This window comes from Oryzias melastigma, linkage group LG2 (genome assembly GCF_002922805.2).
Source record: "Oryzias melastigma strain HK-1 linkage group LG2, ASM292280v2, whole genome shotgun sequence".
NCBI lineage: Eukaryota > Metazoa > Chordata > Actinopteri > Beloniformes > Adrianichthyidae > Oryzias > Oryzias melastigma.
The window spans coordinates 20,548,412-20,565,334 of record NC_050513.1 but is presented as its reverse complement, the minus strand read 5'-3'; the positions used below and the strand labels follow the sequence as shown (position 1 = coordinate 20,565,334).

General features: G+C 47.2%; 1 protein-coding gene across 1 annotated transcript in view; it reads left to right on the top strand.

Annotated features, from left to right (window-relative positions):
• nlgn4xa (neuroligin 4 X-linked a) overlaps window positions 1-16,923 on the top strand; it is a 62,633-nt gene that overhangs the window by 38,370 nt on the left and 7,340 nt on the right. The window contains exons 4-5 of the mRNA XM_024263120.2: window positions 12,991-13,176; window positions 15,386-16,175. Coding sequence (XP_024118888.1) covers window positions 12,991-13,176; window positions 15,386-16,175 — 976 coding nt within the window. The remainder of the gene's footprint in view (window positions 1-12,990; window positions 13,177-15,385; window positions 16,176-16,923) is intronic.

The window sequence follows — 16,923 nt, the reverse complement described above, 5'->3', positions numbered from 1 at the left end:
ATGGATGGATGGATGGATGATGATGGATGGATGATGGATGGATGATGGATGGATGATGGATGAATGATTGATGATGGATGTATGGACAGTAGATGAACAGCAGGACTTCTGTGTTTCTGCTGAGGAGACGTGTCTTTACATACTAGAGAACACGTCTGATTTCTCTTTGAGGACTACAGACAGTCTGAGTTCTCCACATCAGGACGAATGCAGGAGAACACAGAGAGACGCTCTGGTGTTTCACGTTCCGTTTATTCCCAGAGCTCCAACACAACAGCGACTGCTCCAGGGCAACACAAACATCAAACCAAACGCTGACAATAATTATGGCTTAAAAGATCTCAAACAGAACATTTGATCCGTTCCAGGAGAACCCGACTATCGTTAGCTAGCTTTTGTTAGCATGGACTCTCATCACAGGACAAGTCTATGTTCTGTCTCTGTTAAGGTGGAAACTCTCACCCCCTTCATCCCTCAGGACCAACAGTTCTGCTCAGTTCTGAACCCACAACAGCGCAGCTGCAGACCACCAGCACGGCGGCGGCCTCCAGCCATGAGGGCGGGGCTGATTAGCATGATTTCTGTGGGGCAGAGCGCTCCCCAGATGCTGAGCTGATTAAAGAGTCATGTCGCCCTACAACTGCAGGGCAGAGAAGAAGAAGAAGAGGAGGGAGGTGGACGACCACCAAGCGGGCCGTGATGCTTTGATGTTCTGGAGACACAAGTGTGGAGGCGGCGGCGGCGCCTGTTGCCGCTCTCCTTAATTACCCCAACCGCATTCTAATGAATGTGCATACAGATGAGCTCCTTCACTCTGCAGACCCTGAAGAGCTCTTCAGCATCCTCCAACACGCTCTGAGGAAACGGACAATTCCACCTTAAATGTGGGAATGTTTGTGTCTCCGCCCCTCAGATATAAAACTGTCCTGGAGAAACACGGATCATCAGACGTGGAGGGACTCTTTACATCCTCCAACACGGTCTGAGGAAAGGGACAATTCCACCTTAAATGTGGGAATGTTTGTGTCTCCGCCCCTCACACGGATCAGGTCATGTTTCCCTCTGAGACGCTGTGAATGACGTCTATCTTTGTCCCGATCGTAGATGGAGGACAATCATCCTTGGAGTGATGAAGATGAGGATGTGTGAAGAGCAGATGATCGTCGGCGTACAGGGAGTACTCTGAACACAGTAACCACCAAAGGACCGTCATTAGGATACATACTAACACCTGCAATTCACACCAGACGCGCACCTTTCTACAACCCTCAACATGACTTCTGCTAGAGCAGGGGTCAAAGTCACGGCCCGGGGGCCGGATCCGGCCCTCGGGTAATTCTATCCGGCCCTCCAAATCATTTTATCTTATTGTTATTAATGACCCAATGTTATCTTGATCTCATTTCTAACTTGTATAATTTTGACCAAAAATATTTTTATAGAGTAAAATATTAAAGTTATTTAAGGTTTAAGTTGATTTATTCTGTAATAATATTCCTGACTTTTTATTATTCAGAATTATGTTAAAGAGTTACCGTTTAAAGTTTTAAACATTGACATTCTGCAGCTTTTTGGATTATTTTGGTATTTCTAAGATTTTTTAGGTAATTTTAGGACATTTTATAGCTAATATTTTAGTTTTATGCTAGCTTTTTTGGCTAAATTAGACACTTTTTTCTATTTTTAAGGTGGATTTAGCATCTGTCTAAAAGTTCAGCTACATGCTAGCTGTTTTAGCTAATTTTATGTTTTTTCTGTTGTTTTTTTGTTATTTTGGAGTTTTGCTAATGTTTTAGCTTTATGCTAGACACTTTTTGTAGTTTTTTTGGCTAATTTATTTGTTATCTAATATTTCACCTACATGCTAGCTGTCTTGGCTAATTTAGAATTTTTTGTTTTGTTTTTTCGGCTAATTTGGCACTTAGCTAATATTTTAGCTAGCTATCAGCCTTAGCATTTTCAGCTATCAGCTTCAGTGTTTTTAGCTATCATTTTAAGCATCTTTAGCTATTAATCTGTCCCGGGTAATGCTCTATATCTGGTTTTTAAAATGTTTTTGTATTATTTTTTCAATGAAGAAACAGAAATGAATAATTTTAAATTTGGTTATGTTTGATTTTCTGGAGAACCATAAATGTTTACGTTTAGGCTGTGATTGTTACACTTACTCTGTTAGCCTAACAACTGACCCCGCCCCCATCAGAAGAGGAAAACAGTCATGTGGCCCTCACAAGAACAAGGTTGGGGACCCCTGCTCTAATAGATGAGGTGATTGGAGGTCTTTTTGTTCACATCAGACGTACACAAGAACAGCATAGTAACACAACAGGAAGAGAAACTGTCATTTACTTCCTGATCCATCTGACACATTTTATTTTGTATTTGTTGTTTTTCACCAATACTGCTGTTAGTACTAGATCGATTTATCAATACGTGTCTGTGTCCTCCACATCCCTAGTGTGTTGTGTTTCACCACACATCACGTCTACACGTGTATAAACCCATGTTCTATTTCAACCTCAACATCATTGATTATCGCCGCCTCAGGAGTAGGAAAAGGAAAGAGGAGGACTAGAGGAGCGGTTTCTATGAAGGAAGGAGGGAGAGCGACATGGAAACAGAAACTACTGCAGATGAAGACCTGAAGCTGTTTGTGGTCTCACTTGGTCATCGGTCAGAACTCCGTTAGCGCTGTTTGTTGTACTAGCACTGTTAGCAGTGTTAGCTCATGCTATGCTAGCAGGTTCTGAAGTGTTCATTGCTAGTAGACTGTGTAGTGTTGGTCTTTGTGTTCACACTGTTTTCTAGTGGATTAGAGACGGCGTTCTACGGTTCCAGGATGAAGACATCACTGAGTCGCCAGCGTAAACAAACACAGCTCCGCTCCCTCCACACGTGGAGCAGAGAAACCTCAGCCGAGCTTCACTTCCACGCTGAACCTGAGGACTCGGGTTCGTGCTGGACACATCCGCCGTGATGTCTCACTTTCCTAAAACGAGCGACTTCCTGCGTCCTTCCTCGCCGTGACTCTGCACTCCAGCGCGTCCTCGAGTTCATTCATGTGCTCGCCGACAATAGAAAGAAGGGACATTGGAGAACAGCTCCTCGTCCTCCCACACAATGGTTACCGTGGCAACTTCAACTCATCAAGCATGTCAGGACGAGCCACCTTAACTATCAGAGGCGTGCAGAGCGCGGCGAGCTGGTTCTGTCAGTCCTCAGCGGCCGAGCCTGTTCCTCAGAGGGGGGCTCACGTTTTCTAGCATTTGTCTGACTGCGGTTCCTCTGCTCGCTCGCGCCGATGCCTCGTAACGATTACCGCCGTGTTTTTCACAGTTTAGCACTTCGGCGTGCGTGACTTGGCAGCGCGGTCGCGCTGATGGAACGCAGCCCACGAGCCGGGCTGTTAGAGCCCCAGAATCGAGGTGTCATCCCGCCGTCAGCGGCTCCAGCAGCTCCAGCAGCCAATTTAATGTGCTGTCACACATATTGATTGTTTATTCTATAGAACCTGTCGGTCCACTCCACACATGAGCCGCTGGAGCTTGAACACTTCACACGGCCAGTGTGACCCGTGAAGGTGGTGGGATGGGGCGGGGCTTCTGCAAGCAGCTTTGGACCTTTGCAGAGATGGAGCTGCTCGGAGTTTTCTTAAGGTGGAGACACGTTCAGGACCATTTGATCGCTGAAGACAGTGATTGTCTGTTGATGGCAGAGGTTGAGTCCTTAAGTCTAAGTTTGATTGCTGAGATGCTAGAATGTCTTTTCATTAAATAACAATAACAATACTAAAATGTGATTTCTGTAGTCTAAGTTTGATTGCTGAAGTCTAAATGTCATTGCTAAAGTTTGAGTTTAATAAATATAATGTCTTTGTTTAAATGACAGTAAGTTTGATTGCTAAAGTTTGAGTTTAATAAATATAATGTCTTTGTTTAAATGACAGTAAGTTTGATTGCTAAAGTCTGAGTTTGATTGCTATAACGGTTTCATTTAAATTAAAATGCCTGTGCTTACGGAAGACAAAGTTTTATTGCTGAAGTCTGAATTTGATTGCTACAATGGCTTCATAAAAAACAAGTTTGATTGCTGAACTATAAATGTGATTGTTAGAGTCTGACTTGCATTGTTAAAGTTTGAATGCTTAGGTTTGAGTATGATTGCTGCAGTCCAAAGTTTGTCGCTGAAGTCTAAATTTGGTTGCTTAAATCAAGGTTTGATTGTTTGAGTTTGAGTTTGAATATTAAAGTCAACGTTTCATTGCTGCGTTTAAGTTTTATTGATTAGATCCATGTGTGATTACTCACGTCTGAGTTTAACAGCTGAAATACGAGTTTGATTGTTGAAGTCTGAGTTTTACTGCAAACGTTTTTGTTTGATTGCTTGAGTTCAACTTTTATAGATTATGTCTAATTTTTATCTTTGAAGTCTGAGTTTGATTGTTGACATTTGTGTTTGATTGTTCAAGTATGAGTTTGGTTGCTTAAGTTAGAGTAAGTCTGAGTATGACTGTTGAAGTCTGAGATTTATCGCTATAGTTTTTGTTTGATTGCTCAGCTCTGAGTTTGATTTTTAGCTCAAACCCTGAAGTTTTCTAGTTAAAGTTCTTATGTGGCCTTCATCACATCACACTGTAGGTTACATACATGACCCCTAGTGGTCACGTATGACCCCTAGTGGTCACGTATGACTCCTAGTGGTCATGTATGTAACAGAACCAAATGCTTTGGTAGTTTCCAGAGAATCGGCTTCATATAGAAACACTTGGTTGTTTTCTGCTCCAGATTTCAAAGGTTCCAGTTTTCTGAAGGTAGATCTCAGAGACTTTTTGTTTGTTCTTTTGTTTTCACACACATTTCTACGCTCCTCCTGCAGTCGGGTTCTCCCGCTCTGATGCTCAGCCTTCATCACCAAAGAACATAAAAGCTTTCATCATGAAAGTCTAAACTTGTTTACTCCACCAAAGCAGACTGACACACACCAGAACTTGTCTGCTGCATAAAGGATCTGATTGGATGATGAACCAATCAGGCGTCACAGACGTCAGTGTAAACAGGCTGTTATTAATCAGCACCTGAACCCAGCGTTCTAGTAGCTGTAATTCTATGCTCCATCCCCACATGTTTACAGTAGTTAATGTGAACGCGACTTCTTTAACGGTGGTTAAACATGAGCTGAACTCACAGGAAGTGGGTCAGAGGGAAGAAAAGAAGAACTTTTGGACGCATTAGCGTCTTGCACGGTCCTTAAGGTGGAATGAGGTGTTCTCAACGGTGTGTGGTTGTTCCAGCACTGCGCTTGTGGACGTCAGCTGTTGACTAATCTGTCGTTTGTTTTTAGTTTAAGGTATTTTTAAAGCACCTGATTCTGTCTTGATCCAGACTCATCCGTCTGAGGAAATCTCTGCTGCACCTGAAGATGAATATCCTGATGGTTCCTTCACCAGAGGGTTTTATTCTGGAGCAGCTCTGGAGCGTGTCTGTCAACAACCTGACAGAGTCAGCAGAAAACGTATGAGTGAAAATAGAAGATATGGATGTTTAGAAACCATTCCTAGCTTCTGTCGTATTGGTTTATGTCAGATTTCAGCAGCAGTTAGTTGATCTCTCTGGACTGTCCAGCTGGATCCTGATGGATTTCATGATCCGGATGGTGGATCACAGATGGTCTATAGAGCGCTGTATATGTGCCCCCTACGTTAGTGTGTTTGTGTACATTCATACTCATGTATGGGGGGGGGGGCAGCTGGTGGAGAAGGATTTGTCTCCATGTGACCCAGATCCTGAGCTCTGATGGCGTCCGCTGACAGAGCACCGGCGTGAAGCAGCGGCACAAACATGCAGCTCTTCTGGAGGACGAGTGATAACAATGCACCCCCCCCCATTCTGCTCCAGCTGGACCGACTGCTGCTGCAGTGAACAATGCACCCCCCCCCATAAGCTGCAGTTGGAGGACTCCTCACACAGACGTCACTTCATCTCACACATCCTGAATGTGGACGCCGTTCCTGGAGGGGGGGAGGGGGGTTAAGCTCCTCTGGCAGATGTTCTACTAACTTTCTGCCGTTCTCTGGAAGGACGAGTGTAAATCATGAGGATGTGATTCTAACTCCACATGTGAGGAGGAGAAATATTCCAACATTTAGAGAGACATAGTGAATACAGATCAGGTTAAATGAAAGACGTTGTGTCTCCAGTCCTGGTTCCTCTGGTTCTGCTCTGCTTCTGATTGGAAGTTTATGTCTACAATTGTTGGTCAGCTCAGTGTTATGGTCTCCGGTGGTTGATGGTTCTACAGTTGGAGGTCTTGTTATGGTCTCTGGTGGTTGATGGTTCTACAGTTGGAGGTCTTGTTATGGTCTCTGGTGGTCGATGGTTCTAACGTTGGAGGTCTTGTTATGGTCTCTGGTGGTTGATGGTTCTATGGTTGGAGGTCTTGTTATGGTCTCTGGTGGTTGATGGTTCTACAGTTGGAGGTCTTGTTATGGTCTCTGGTGGTTGATGGTTCTAACGTTGGAGGTCTTGTTTTGGTCTCTGGTGGTTGATGGTTCTACAGTTGGAGGTCTTGTTATGGTCTCTGGTGGTTGATGGTTCTAACGTTGGAGGTCTTGTTTCGGTTTAAGGACCGTTCTTAGCTTTATGGTCTGAGAACTGGTTGTTTATGGGATAGCCTCAGGACCTTCAACTTGGTGGCAATTTTTCAGCAAAGTGCGAAATTTGGCTATTTTGAAATCAGACTTGATGTTTTTTTTACCTTTGACCCTGAGAAAAGGTCAGTATCCTAAATTTTGAAAAAACGTCTTTTTTTATATTTTAAGTTTGTAGATTCTGTGTCTGTTGGCGACAACTGGGACAGACTTGTGTTTCCATTCCATAGACGTCACAGTTAGTGGCGTCTTTAACACAATGCTGCGGTCCAGTTCCAACAGTTCTGCTTACGACTGTCTGCGATAACTGTGACAAACTTGAGTGGTGTTAGTATTTTCCAGTCTGATCATGTGATTGTCTCCAGAGTTTTCTTAGTGATTTATAAACATCTTTGATATTCTGTTTTATAGAAATATAAACCCGTTTTATTTCATTACTGTTTTCCTGAAAGCGCTTATGTCTACATGAAGAGGTCTTGGGTGAACTGGAGACTTTTTTTGTTCTTTAAAGCCTCAGTAAACAAAAAAAAAAAAAAAGAAAAAAACATGTGGCCTCTAGGGGGTCTGTAGACACACCTTTGCTTCCATTAAAATGCATCCACTCCTTCTCTGTATGACCCTCCACAGACCTGGACAACCCAAAACCTGTAGGGGTCACCCCCCTGTAGGGGTCATCCCTTGTAGGGGTCACGCCCCTGTAGGGGTCACGCCCTGTAGGGGTTACCCCCCTGTAGGGGTCACCCTTTAGGGGCCACCCCCCTGTAGGGGTCCCCCCCCTGTAGGGGTCACGCCCCAGTAGGGGTCACGCCCCAGTAGGGGTCACGCCCCTGTAGGGGTCACGCCCTGTAGGGGTTACCCCCCTGTACGGGTCACCCTTTAGGGGTCACCCCCCTGTAGGGGTCACCCACCTGTAGGGGTCACCCACCTGTAGGGGTCACCCCCCTGTAGGGGTCACGCCCCTGTAGGGGTCACCCCCCTGTAGGGGTCACCCCCCAGTAGGGGTCACCCCCTGTAGGGGTCACCCCCCTGTAGGGGTCACGCCCCTGTAGGGGTCACGCCCTGTAGGGGTTACCCCCCTGTAGGGGTCACCCCCCAGTAGGGGTCACCCCCCTGTAGGGGTCACCCCCCTGTAGGGGTCACCCCTCTGTAGGGGTGAACGTGACTACTGCTACATTCTTACGGAGGTTCTTTAACCTAAAATGGTTTGATCACATTGGTGTCCATGTTGAAAGGAAAGGTCACCCAGGGGTCATGTTGATAAAGGCTTCACGTTGACGGGCTGAAGGACAAGCCCCTCCCCCCTTGACTTGAAGCCTTCATCGACGGTCGCTCTGTGAGGAGATGAATCAGCGCTCGGAGAACAAATGAAGGATGACTAATGCCGCCTGTCATGGCTGCTTATGCCGCTGGAGGAGGAGTAATAGGCAAAACGCCTTTCATTACGCGCACAGCTACAGCTAACGAGACATTTCAGCTCCAGTTAAGTCACTTGAGTTATTTACTTACTGTGCAATAGTGTGCATGCTGAAGCAGCATCTTTCCTGCCTTAAGATGCACGGCTGCGTTTGTGCAGCGCTGCATCTTCTGCAAATGCCTCCCGACGGGTGTCAGGGAGACGCTAATTAGCTCTGCAGAGTGTAATGAACAGGCGCTGGTGGATGACGGGGCGGCTGGACGGACGTGACTCCGGCTCAGCTGCAGCAGGAGGACCAGGAGACGCTCCTTCAGCTCGGAGGAGTTCAGGTCTCCTCTTCTCCTCTCTGTGGACGAGCTCCTCCTTCATGAGAGAACGGCATGATGGGAGCTGCATCCGTATCAATACAAAGGAGGAATCGATCGTTCCTGATCGGATTGGGAGGAGGGGTTTGCGTTACAGACTAAGTGAACCCCCCTGTGGCCCTCCAAACAAAGACCTCTCCATGTGACACGCCAGAACAAAACAGGCTGGTGGTGCTGAAAAGAGGCCGGTGTGGTTGCTATGGGCAACGGCGGGGAAACAAGCACCGTCATCCTCAGTTCTGAGAATGAGAGCTCCACAGCTCCTGCAGGAAGTGGACGTCATCCTGGCCGAGGCCGCTCTCGTCAGATCCAAACCTGTAGGAACCAAGGACTGAGGTCCCTGGTTACTATAGCGATTACAGCGGTGACACATTCAAATCCAACCCGGCAGACGCTTCTCCACAGCCTGGTGGGCTCCTGCTATCTGACAGAGAACTTTATTTAAACTGTCAACGAACAGTAGATACTCATTCAGGTCATTTTTTTAAGTTCTAGAAGTCTGATTGGTCGGTTCAGCGTGTTCAGGGTCATGTGATCGTCGGTTCTGATCAAAGCTGCTCATCAGTCATTCTGCTCTTCCGTCTGCGTCTCGTCAAACTTCAGGATTCTACTGTCTGCTTCGTCATGACTGACCTACATTCACCCCCCCAACATAAAAACTGATGGGGGGGGGGGTCCTGCTGATGAGGAGGATGATGCTGAGGATGATGGGCTTCCTCCAGGCTGCGCCGGAGCGTCGCTCGCTGCACTTCAAAGATCTGATGCGCTCAAAAATAAAAAGTAGGTCAGCTTTCAAAATAAAAGCCCCGCTGGAGTGTTGTTGATGAAGAAGAAGAGAAATCCACAAAAATCCACGACTTCTGGATGATTCACCGTCTGTCTGCTGCAGACACTCGAGATCAGGGCGGCACGGACAGAATCGACTGAGGGAGGGGGCGGAGTCACTGCTGCAGCCTGATTAAAACCGTACGAGCTCCACATCAGTCTGAATCATTCTGGTCTTCACCGTTACTGGAACCACAGCAGCTGCTGAATGGAAACAGAGAACTCTCAGCTGCTCCAGAACTAACTGGACCGGTGCTGGGGGGGCACTTTCACACGGGTCGGGGATTTCCAAAGGAAGTTATTATGGGATGGAAAACAAAAGCTTCTCGTAAAATTTCCCGTACAACCATCACAATTGAATTTTCGTTGACCTTTGACCTCAAGAAGAGGCCGCCATCTTGAATTTCTAAAATTGTTACAAATTTAAACTCATCCTCTGGATTTATGATCTATCACCTCTTAACTCCTGGAGCATCATTGGGAGGCTACTGCATTAAAACTGTTGTCGGTTTTGGTTAGCGTTAGCGTAGCGAGCTCCCAAAAGGGGCGCCCCCTGCTGTTCACACATTTTACACTGGAATGTTGTGAACTTATAACACACGAATCGCTGACTCAAGCTGAACGAAACGATATGACGTACCACACCACCATGTTAAGAGTGTGGCCGTGGTTAGCTAAAAATCTGTTGCTAAGGAAATACAAAAATTTACTTTTGCTAATTTTTACAAAAATTACATAGATCTGCTCGCCACCCCCAGGCAACCAAAACATAACATGGTTGCTATGGAGATAAAACCAACAGAAAAGCCGCCATCTTGAAAAAAGTGTGTTTTTTTTTTCCTTGCCAGGTTGATATGGACAAACGGGGGACCCTCAGCCAGTGAGGGGGGGGGGTCAAAAGGGGGTAGCAGATTTAATTTAATATGTGGATATAATACAGGATTTTATATGCTATCTTGTTTGTTTAAATGTTAGCAGTAAACACATTCACACAGAACATGAGAACCGTTGAGTTATGAGTGAGTTTGGACCAAAGTATTCAAGCGACTAACGAATTATGAAAACATCTACCAGAACAAACAGAACTCCTCCTGTCACATACTGACCGACTAAACTTTGAATCGTAGGCTGTAAGTCTGGTCTGAACTACTTCTCAGCGGTTGTTCCCGTTTCTCCTGATTCCTGCTGATGGTTTAGGTCGACCTCTAAGGTCTTCCTTCGCCCGGAGCCTCCTCCGGTCCACTAAAGTCTTTTTTTGGTGAGCCTCTGGTCCTTTGTGCTCCAGTGTCTTGATCAGCCTCTTCAGAAATGTTATTACGCCACATTAGCCCAGCACTTACCAGGCGCGCCTGTCGAGATCAACGGGGAATTTACATAATTCCTCAGAATTCAGACTCCGGCTAAAAGGTCTCTTCAGCATTTGATCCGATGATTCCGATTGAGGGAAGGAGGTTTGAAGAGGACTGGAGAGCTTTTCACGGACAGGGAAGCTCAACAAAAGAAAATCTGTCTGTAATTAAAATCAGCCATGGGGAATTATTAATGAAGAAGAACTAAACCTTTCATGAACCTTTTCTCTGGACGTCTTCAGGAATCAAAACGGCTGTTTGGTTAAGAACTCCAAGTTCCCACACAGACTGATGCATTTACCTGATTTACCAGCAGCAGCTGGATTCACGTGAGTCTTACTCTGAAGCCAATCACAGACACATCTCCACACAGGGGGGAGCCTGACCCCCCCACCACCACCAGCCCTGCCCCCCGTCTCACCGTGACAAACCGGATCCGGCTGTACAGAGACGCCACACGCTCTGCTCTTACCCCATGGTCTTTAACCCATTTGTCATTCCGCTGCCGCGGTCTGAGCGGCGTCTGCTTACTGTGTCACTCAGAGAGCCTCTTCATCAGCGCAGACATATGAAGCGCTTCTCAGTGAGCTTCAGAGCGGCGAGCTGCTCGCCAGAATGGTTTGTGTGGACGGCGTGTCCGAGGGTCGGAGGTCAAAGAGGCTGCCTGCAGGTCATTGGTCGTGTTGTTGATGGGAAGTTTCCTCCTGAAGCTTCTTTTAATCATCAACTCCAGGAGGTTTGATGGTTTTTCTCTATGTTCTCCCTAACATGTAACATGTTTGACATCACTGATGTTTAGATATGTTGTTGTAGTTACACCTCCAAACTCTAGATGGCGAGGTTTTGTGCTTTGTTGTAGCTGTAGCTGGTGTAGCAGATCAAAGATGGGTCTTCAATCCCACATCAGTCCCATAACTGAAGACTTAAGTCTTAAATTCTGATTCTTGTGAGGAAAACGTCTGAAACAGTCAAAGCTCCGTATCTTCACGATCTGTTCAGAGGGTCAAACAAAGACAGGTTCTGTACCAGAATCTACTCTAGAGACCTTAACTCCACTTCTGCTCACACGGGGCAGGATGTGCAGCTTGGATCCCAAACTGAAAGGTTTTTGAGAGGTTTGAAGGTTCCGGAAGAAGTTCTGATAGAACCTGCTGGGACACACTCCAGGGCGTGAGCTGTCTCTGATGGTAACTGGGCAGAGGTGGTGCATTGATTGGCAGGGCTGTGGTGTAGTGGTCAGCACTCTTAACTCACAGTGAGAGGGTCCTGGTTCCAATCCCAGTTGGGTTCTTTTGGTGTAGATGTTGGAGATTCTAACCACGGTGCAACCACACCAACCAAAAAAGGTTTAGTGGGTTTGGAAAATGGATGATGGTTGGATGATGGATGGATGAATGGCTGATGGTTGGATGATGGATGGATGATGGATGGATGGGTAGTTGGATGGATAATGGATGGATAATGAACAGATGATAAATGGATGAATAGATGATGGATGGGTGGATGATGGATGGATGATGGATGATGAGTGGATGGATAAGTGATGGATGATGGATGATGAATGATGGATGATGGATGGATGATGGATGATGGATGATGAATGATGGATGATGGATGGATGGATAATGGATGGATGAATGATGGATGGAGGATGGATGGATGATGGATGGATGGATGGATGGATGATGGATGGATGATGGATGATGGATGGATGGATGGATGGATGGATGGAGGATGGATGATGGATGGATGGATAAGTGATGGATGATGAATAGATGGATGGATGGAGGATGGATGATGGATGGAGGAATGATGGATGGATGGATAAGTGATGGATGATGAATAGATGGATGGATGGATGGATGGATGATGGATGGATGGATGGATGGATGAATGATGGATGGATGGATGGATGGATGAATGATGGATGGATGATGGGTGGATGGATGATGGATGATGGCTGGATGGAGGATGATGGATGGATGGATGGATAAGTGATGGATGATGAATAGATGGATGGATGGAGGATGATGGATGATGGATGATGGATGATAGATGGACGTTTTCATCTTTGTTGCCGTCATCCTCCCTCCTGATAGATTTTATTCCTAAACGAGAGAAAGTGTCATGAACGCATCATGAAGGCGGAGTTAGAGGATGACTCCTCCCATCTGCCTCTGTGATCTCACATACCTGTTAAGAACTACACAGAGGTTCATTTCTGACCCCTGAGACAACAAGGGGGCGGGGTTTATTCCGTGCTGTTGCCTGAACAGCAGCAAACCAAACCAACAACATCCTGCAGCGTTTATTTTTCATGAGGCTCTTCAACCGCCGCCAAACGCCTTTCTAATGAACGCTCTGCTCTCCCCTCTGACTCTTCCATGGCAGGTTTCCTCAGCACGGGGGACCAGGCAGCCAAGGGCAACTACGGCCTCCTGGACCAGATCCAGGCCCTGCGCTGGATCAAAGAAAACATCCAGGCCTTCAAAGGAGACCCCAAGAGAGTGACCATCTTTGGCTCGGGCGCCGGGGCGTCCTGCGTCAGCCTGCTCACCCTCTCGCATTACTCAGAAGGTCTTCACGCTCGCTCACCAATCACTGAAGACACGCTGCTGCATGCAGGCCAACGAACAGCAGCGTTTTAACTGCTGCTCAGCAAACACCCACGTTCTATCACTAATCAATCGCTGACGTTTTTAATCCAACTGTCATGAACACACCATAGAACACGACCATATGAGCTGGAGCCTCAGAGTTTCATGAGCATTAAAGAGATTTTGATCCCCCTGGTCTAGGATATCCACAGAAACTGCCCTCTGATTGGCTAATTTCCTAACTTCCAGCAGCAATCGGGATTCTGGGAGTTTAAAAAGTGTAAAATCTGTTCAACACACCTGCGTTTCACCTTCTTCCCCCTTAAATGCTGTGTCACTACATCCTGTGGCCCGCAGCATGCCCATAGATAAACCCGACCTTTCTCTCTACGATTCACTGACCGGTCTACGATGTGTTGAACCTGTGTGACCTGGACAGTGTGCAGCCAGCTGGACTGAAGCTTTACTTCTATGGGATTATGGCGTTAGGGAATCTGGTCTTGTAGAAATGATCTGGACTGAAATGTTTTGGACTATAATTCCTTTAGTTCTTCCTCTTTGACTCCATTGGAGGTGAGTTATCCCTTTACAGGTCATATAAAAAGGGCTTTGTAACTACAGCAGCCTGAGGAGGACCTGGAAAGGGAAGCACTGATGGTAGGAGAGATCTCTGAGAGGTCTCCAGTCTTCTCGACCTGAAGGATCCTCTCCGTTCTGAGTTCAGTCGGAGCGCCACCATCAGGGCTGAGGCTGTAAAGAAAGCCGCCGCCTCCTGTCAGGACTCTGGGGCTCATACGTCTCAGAGAAAGGTCACGCGGTGAAGCGGCGCCGTAAATCCACCTGGAGAACCGCAGCATCCACAGCCTCAGAGCTGACTGACTCCGCCCCCCTCGCTCCCTCGCTCGGCGCTCCCAGCCTCCGTCTCATGTCGGCCTGGTTGAGTCATGGCTGCCGCGTGTTTGTGGGGTAAAAATAGAACAAAACAAAAAGGCGCATTACTGCGGCGCCGCGTGAGTGTTGTGGCCTACTTGCTGATTGACGGCTGCGGCGAGGAGCTTTCATTGACATTGTTTACATTCTGCCATCGTCGTCACAGAGGAATCTGGATCATCTGCAGATCGAGGCTGTAGAAACAAACCCAGGCTGCTCTGTATCCATCATTCCAGAGAAAGAGCTGCTGCTCACCCCCCGCCCCCCAGGAGATGAACTCCTGTTTTCTCTGAAAGATCAATATTTAAGTGTCCAGCGTTAAAAATGTACCAGATTTCTGGAAAAGAGTCTTTTCATCTTTTCTTTGAATAGACTCAGTAGTGAATTCTTGATAGAACAGAGATGTGAAATGTTTGCACTGAGAAATGGAGACTCGGACCTTCATCTCCTCTGCAGCCTAAACATGTTTTGGTTATTTTTCTAACGTCTGCCTTCAGGCTGGACGTGGCTGCAGTTCACCAGGTGACCTCTAGGTGGATTATGACATCACTGAGTCATCCTATATAGAAAACAAGAGTCCTTAACCAAACGTCAACCTGTGACGAGTGACGGAGGAGAATGTGTTGTAACTCCAGAGACACACATGGACATGTGGGTGTGGCCTACACTCAACAGATTTAATTGGATTGTTGGCATTTTAAAAATGTCCTAATTTACCACAAAACAGACGGTCACATGACCACAGGGGTGGTCACATGACTGCGGGGAAATCCCACTTATCCGAGCCTGTGATGTCGATATAAGAACGTTCTTAACAGGTTTTTAGCAAACCGTACAGTCGGTACCTAATACCAGCTCATGTCCGCCACCTACAGGTGAAGATGTGAATCTGATGAATCTCGCTCCAGGCTTTTTCTTTTACAGCTCTATTCCAATACATGAAACACTTGGTGTTCTAGAATTCCCTCAAACATTAGTTTCTCCTTCATGATCAATTTTCAAAGCGTTTTGAAAAGATTTAAAGCCCAAAAACTGACTTAATAACTTGTGTAGAAACCAATAAACAAGCTTTGACCGTCCATAACACCATTTACATCGACTTTTCATTGGAAGCGGTCGCTTGAACTCACATTTCCAAGCCTGATCTGAACGTAGCATCATAGCATTTCTGTCAGGTCTAGTGCTGATACCAGGAGTGTTTTCAAACATAAAGTCTCTGCTTGCTCTGTGCGTTTCACTCATCCCACTCCTCTCCTCAGACTTGTTTCAGAAAGCCATCATCCAGAGTGGAACGGCGCTGTCCAGCTGGGCGGTCAATTACCAGCCGGCCAAGTACACCCGATCCCTTGCCGAGAAGGTGGGCTGCAACATGCTGGACACCGCCGACCTGGTGGAGTGTCTGCAGAAGAAGAACTACAAGGAGCTGATCGAGCAGTACGTCACACCGGCAAAGTACCACATCGCCTTTGGGCCTGTGATCGACGGCGACGTCATCCCCGATGACCCGCAGATTCTCATGGAGCAGGGGGAGTTCCTGAACTATGACATCATGCTGGGGGTCAACCAGGGCGAGGGCTTTAAGTTTGTGGACGGCATAGTGGACAGTGAAGACGGGGTGTCGGCTAACGACTTTGACTTTGCTGTGTCGGACTTCGTGGACCACCTGTACGGCTACCCGGAGGGCAAGGACACTTTGCGTGAGACCATTAAGTTCATGTACACAGACTGGGCGGATAAAGAGAACCCAGAAACCCGGCGGAAGACTCTGGTGGCTCTCTTCACGGACCACCAGTGGGTGGCGCCGGCCGTGGCGACAGCCGACCTCCACGCCCAGTACGGCTCGCCCACGTACTTCTACGCGTTCTATCACCACTGTCAGAGCGACATGAAGCCCAGCTGGGCCGACTCCACGCATGGGGATGAGGTCCCGTACGTGTTCGGGATCCCCATGATCGGCCCCACCGACCTGTTCAACTGCAACTTCTCCAAGAATGACGTCATGCTGAGCGCCGTGGTCATGACCTACTGGACCAACTTCGCTAAGACGGGGTGAGTTCTGTTCTCCAGTGTTCCAGATCAATGTGTGCCTCATTAGGTCTAGTGTTCCTTCATTTGCAGAGAATTTCAGTTAGCTGTCCCTAAATGCTCAAGTGGAGCCTTTGTTTTCATAGGTAGACTCCTGGAACCGTCCAGTGATAGGTTTCTGAGATTATGATTTTTGGTTGGTACAGAGGCAGGAATATGGGAGTTAACCATTGCTGACTGGTCTAAACGGTTACTGTTATGGTTTTCTGTGGATCCTGGAAGGATTCTGGGAGTCCTGAGGCAGATGACAGGTACTGGCAGTCCAAGTGAGCAGCAGCCTTGGCTCTTTCGGAAGCAAATCTTGGTCATGGGAGGAGTTCAGTGAGACCATGGACCATATTGGTTGGCCTTGGATGGTGGTGGATAAGTCCGCCTCAAGTACCACAGGTTTTGCTCTGGGAGTGTCTACCAGGGAATCACACTCCTCAGCCTTCCTGGGAAAGTCTATGCCAGGGTACTGGAGAGGAGAGTCCGTCCGATAGTCAAACCTCAGATCCAAGAACAACAGTGCGGTTTTCGTCCTGGTCGTGGAACAGTGGACCAGCTCTACACCCTCTCCAAGGTGCTGGAGGGTTCGTGGGAGTTCGCTCATCCAGTCCATATGTGTTTTGTGGATTTGGAGAAGGCGTTCCCCGTGGTGTCCTGTGGAGGGTGCTCTGGGAGTATGGGGTCCGGGGAGCCTTACTCAGGGCTGTCCGGTCTCTGTACGACC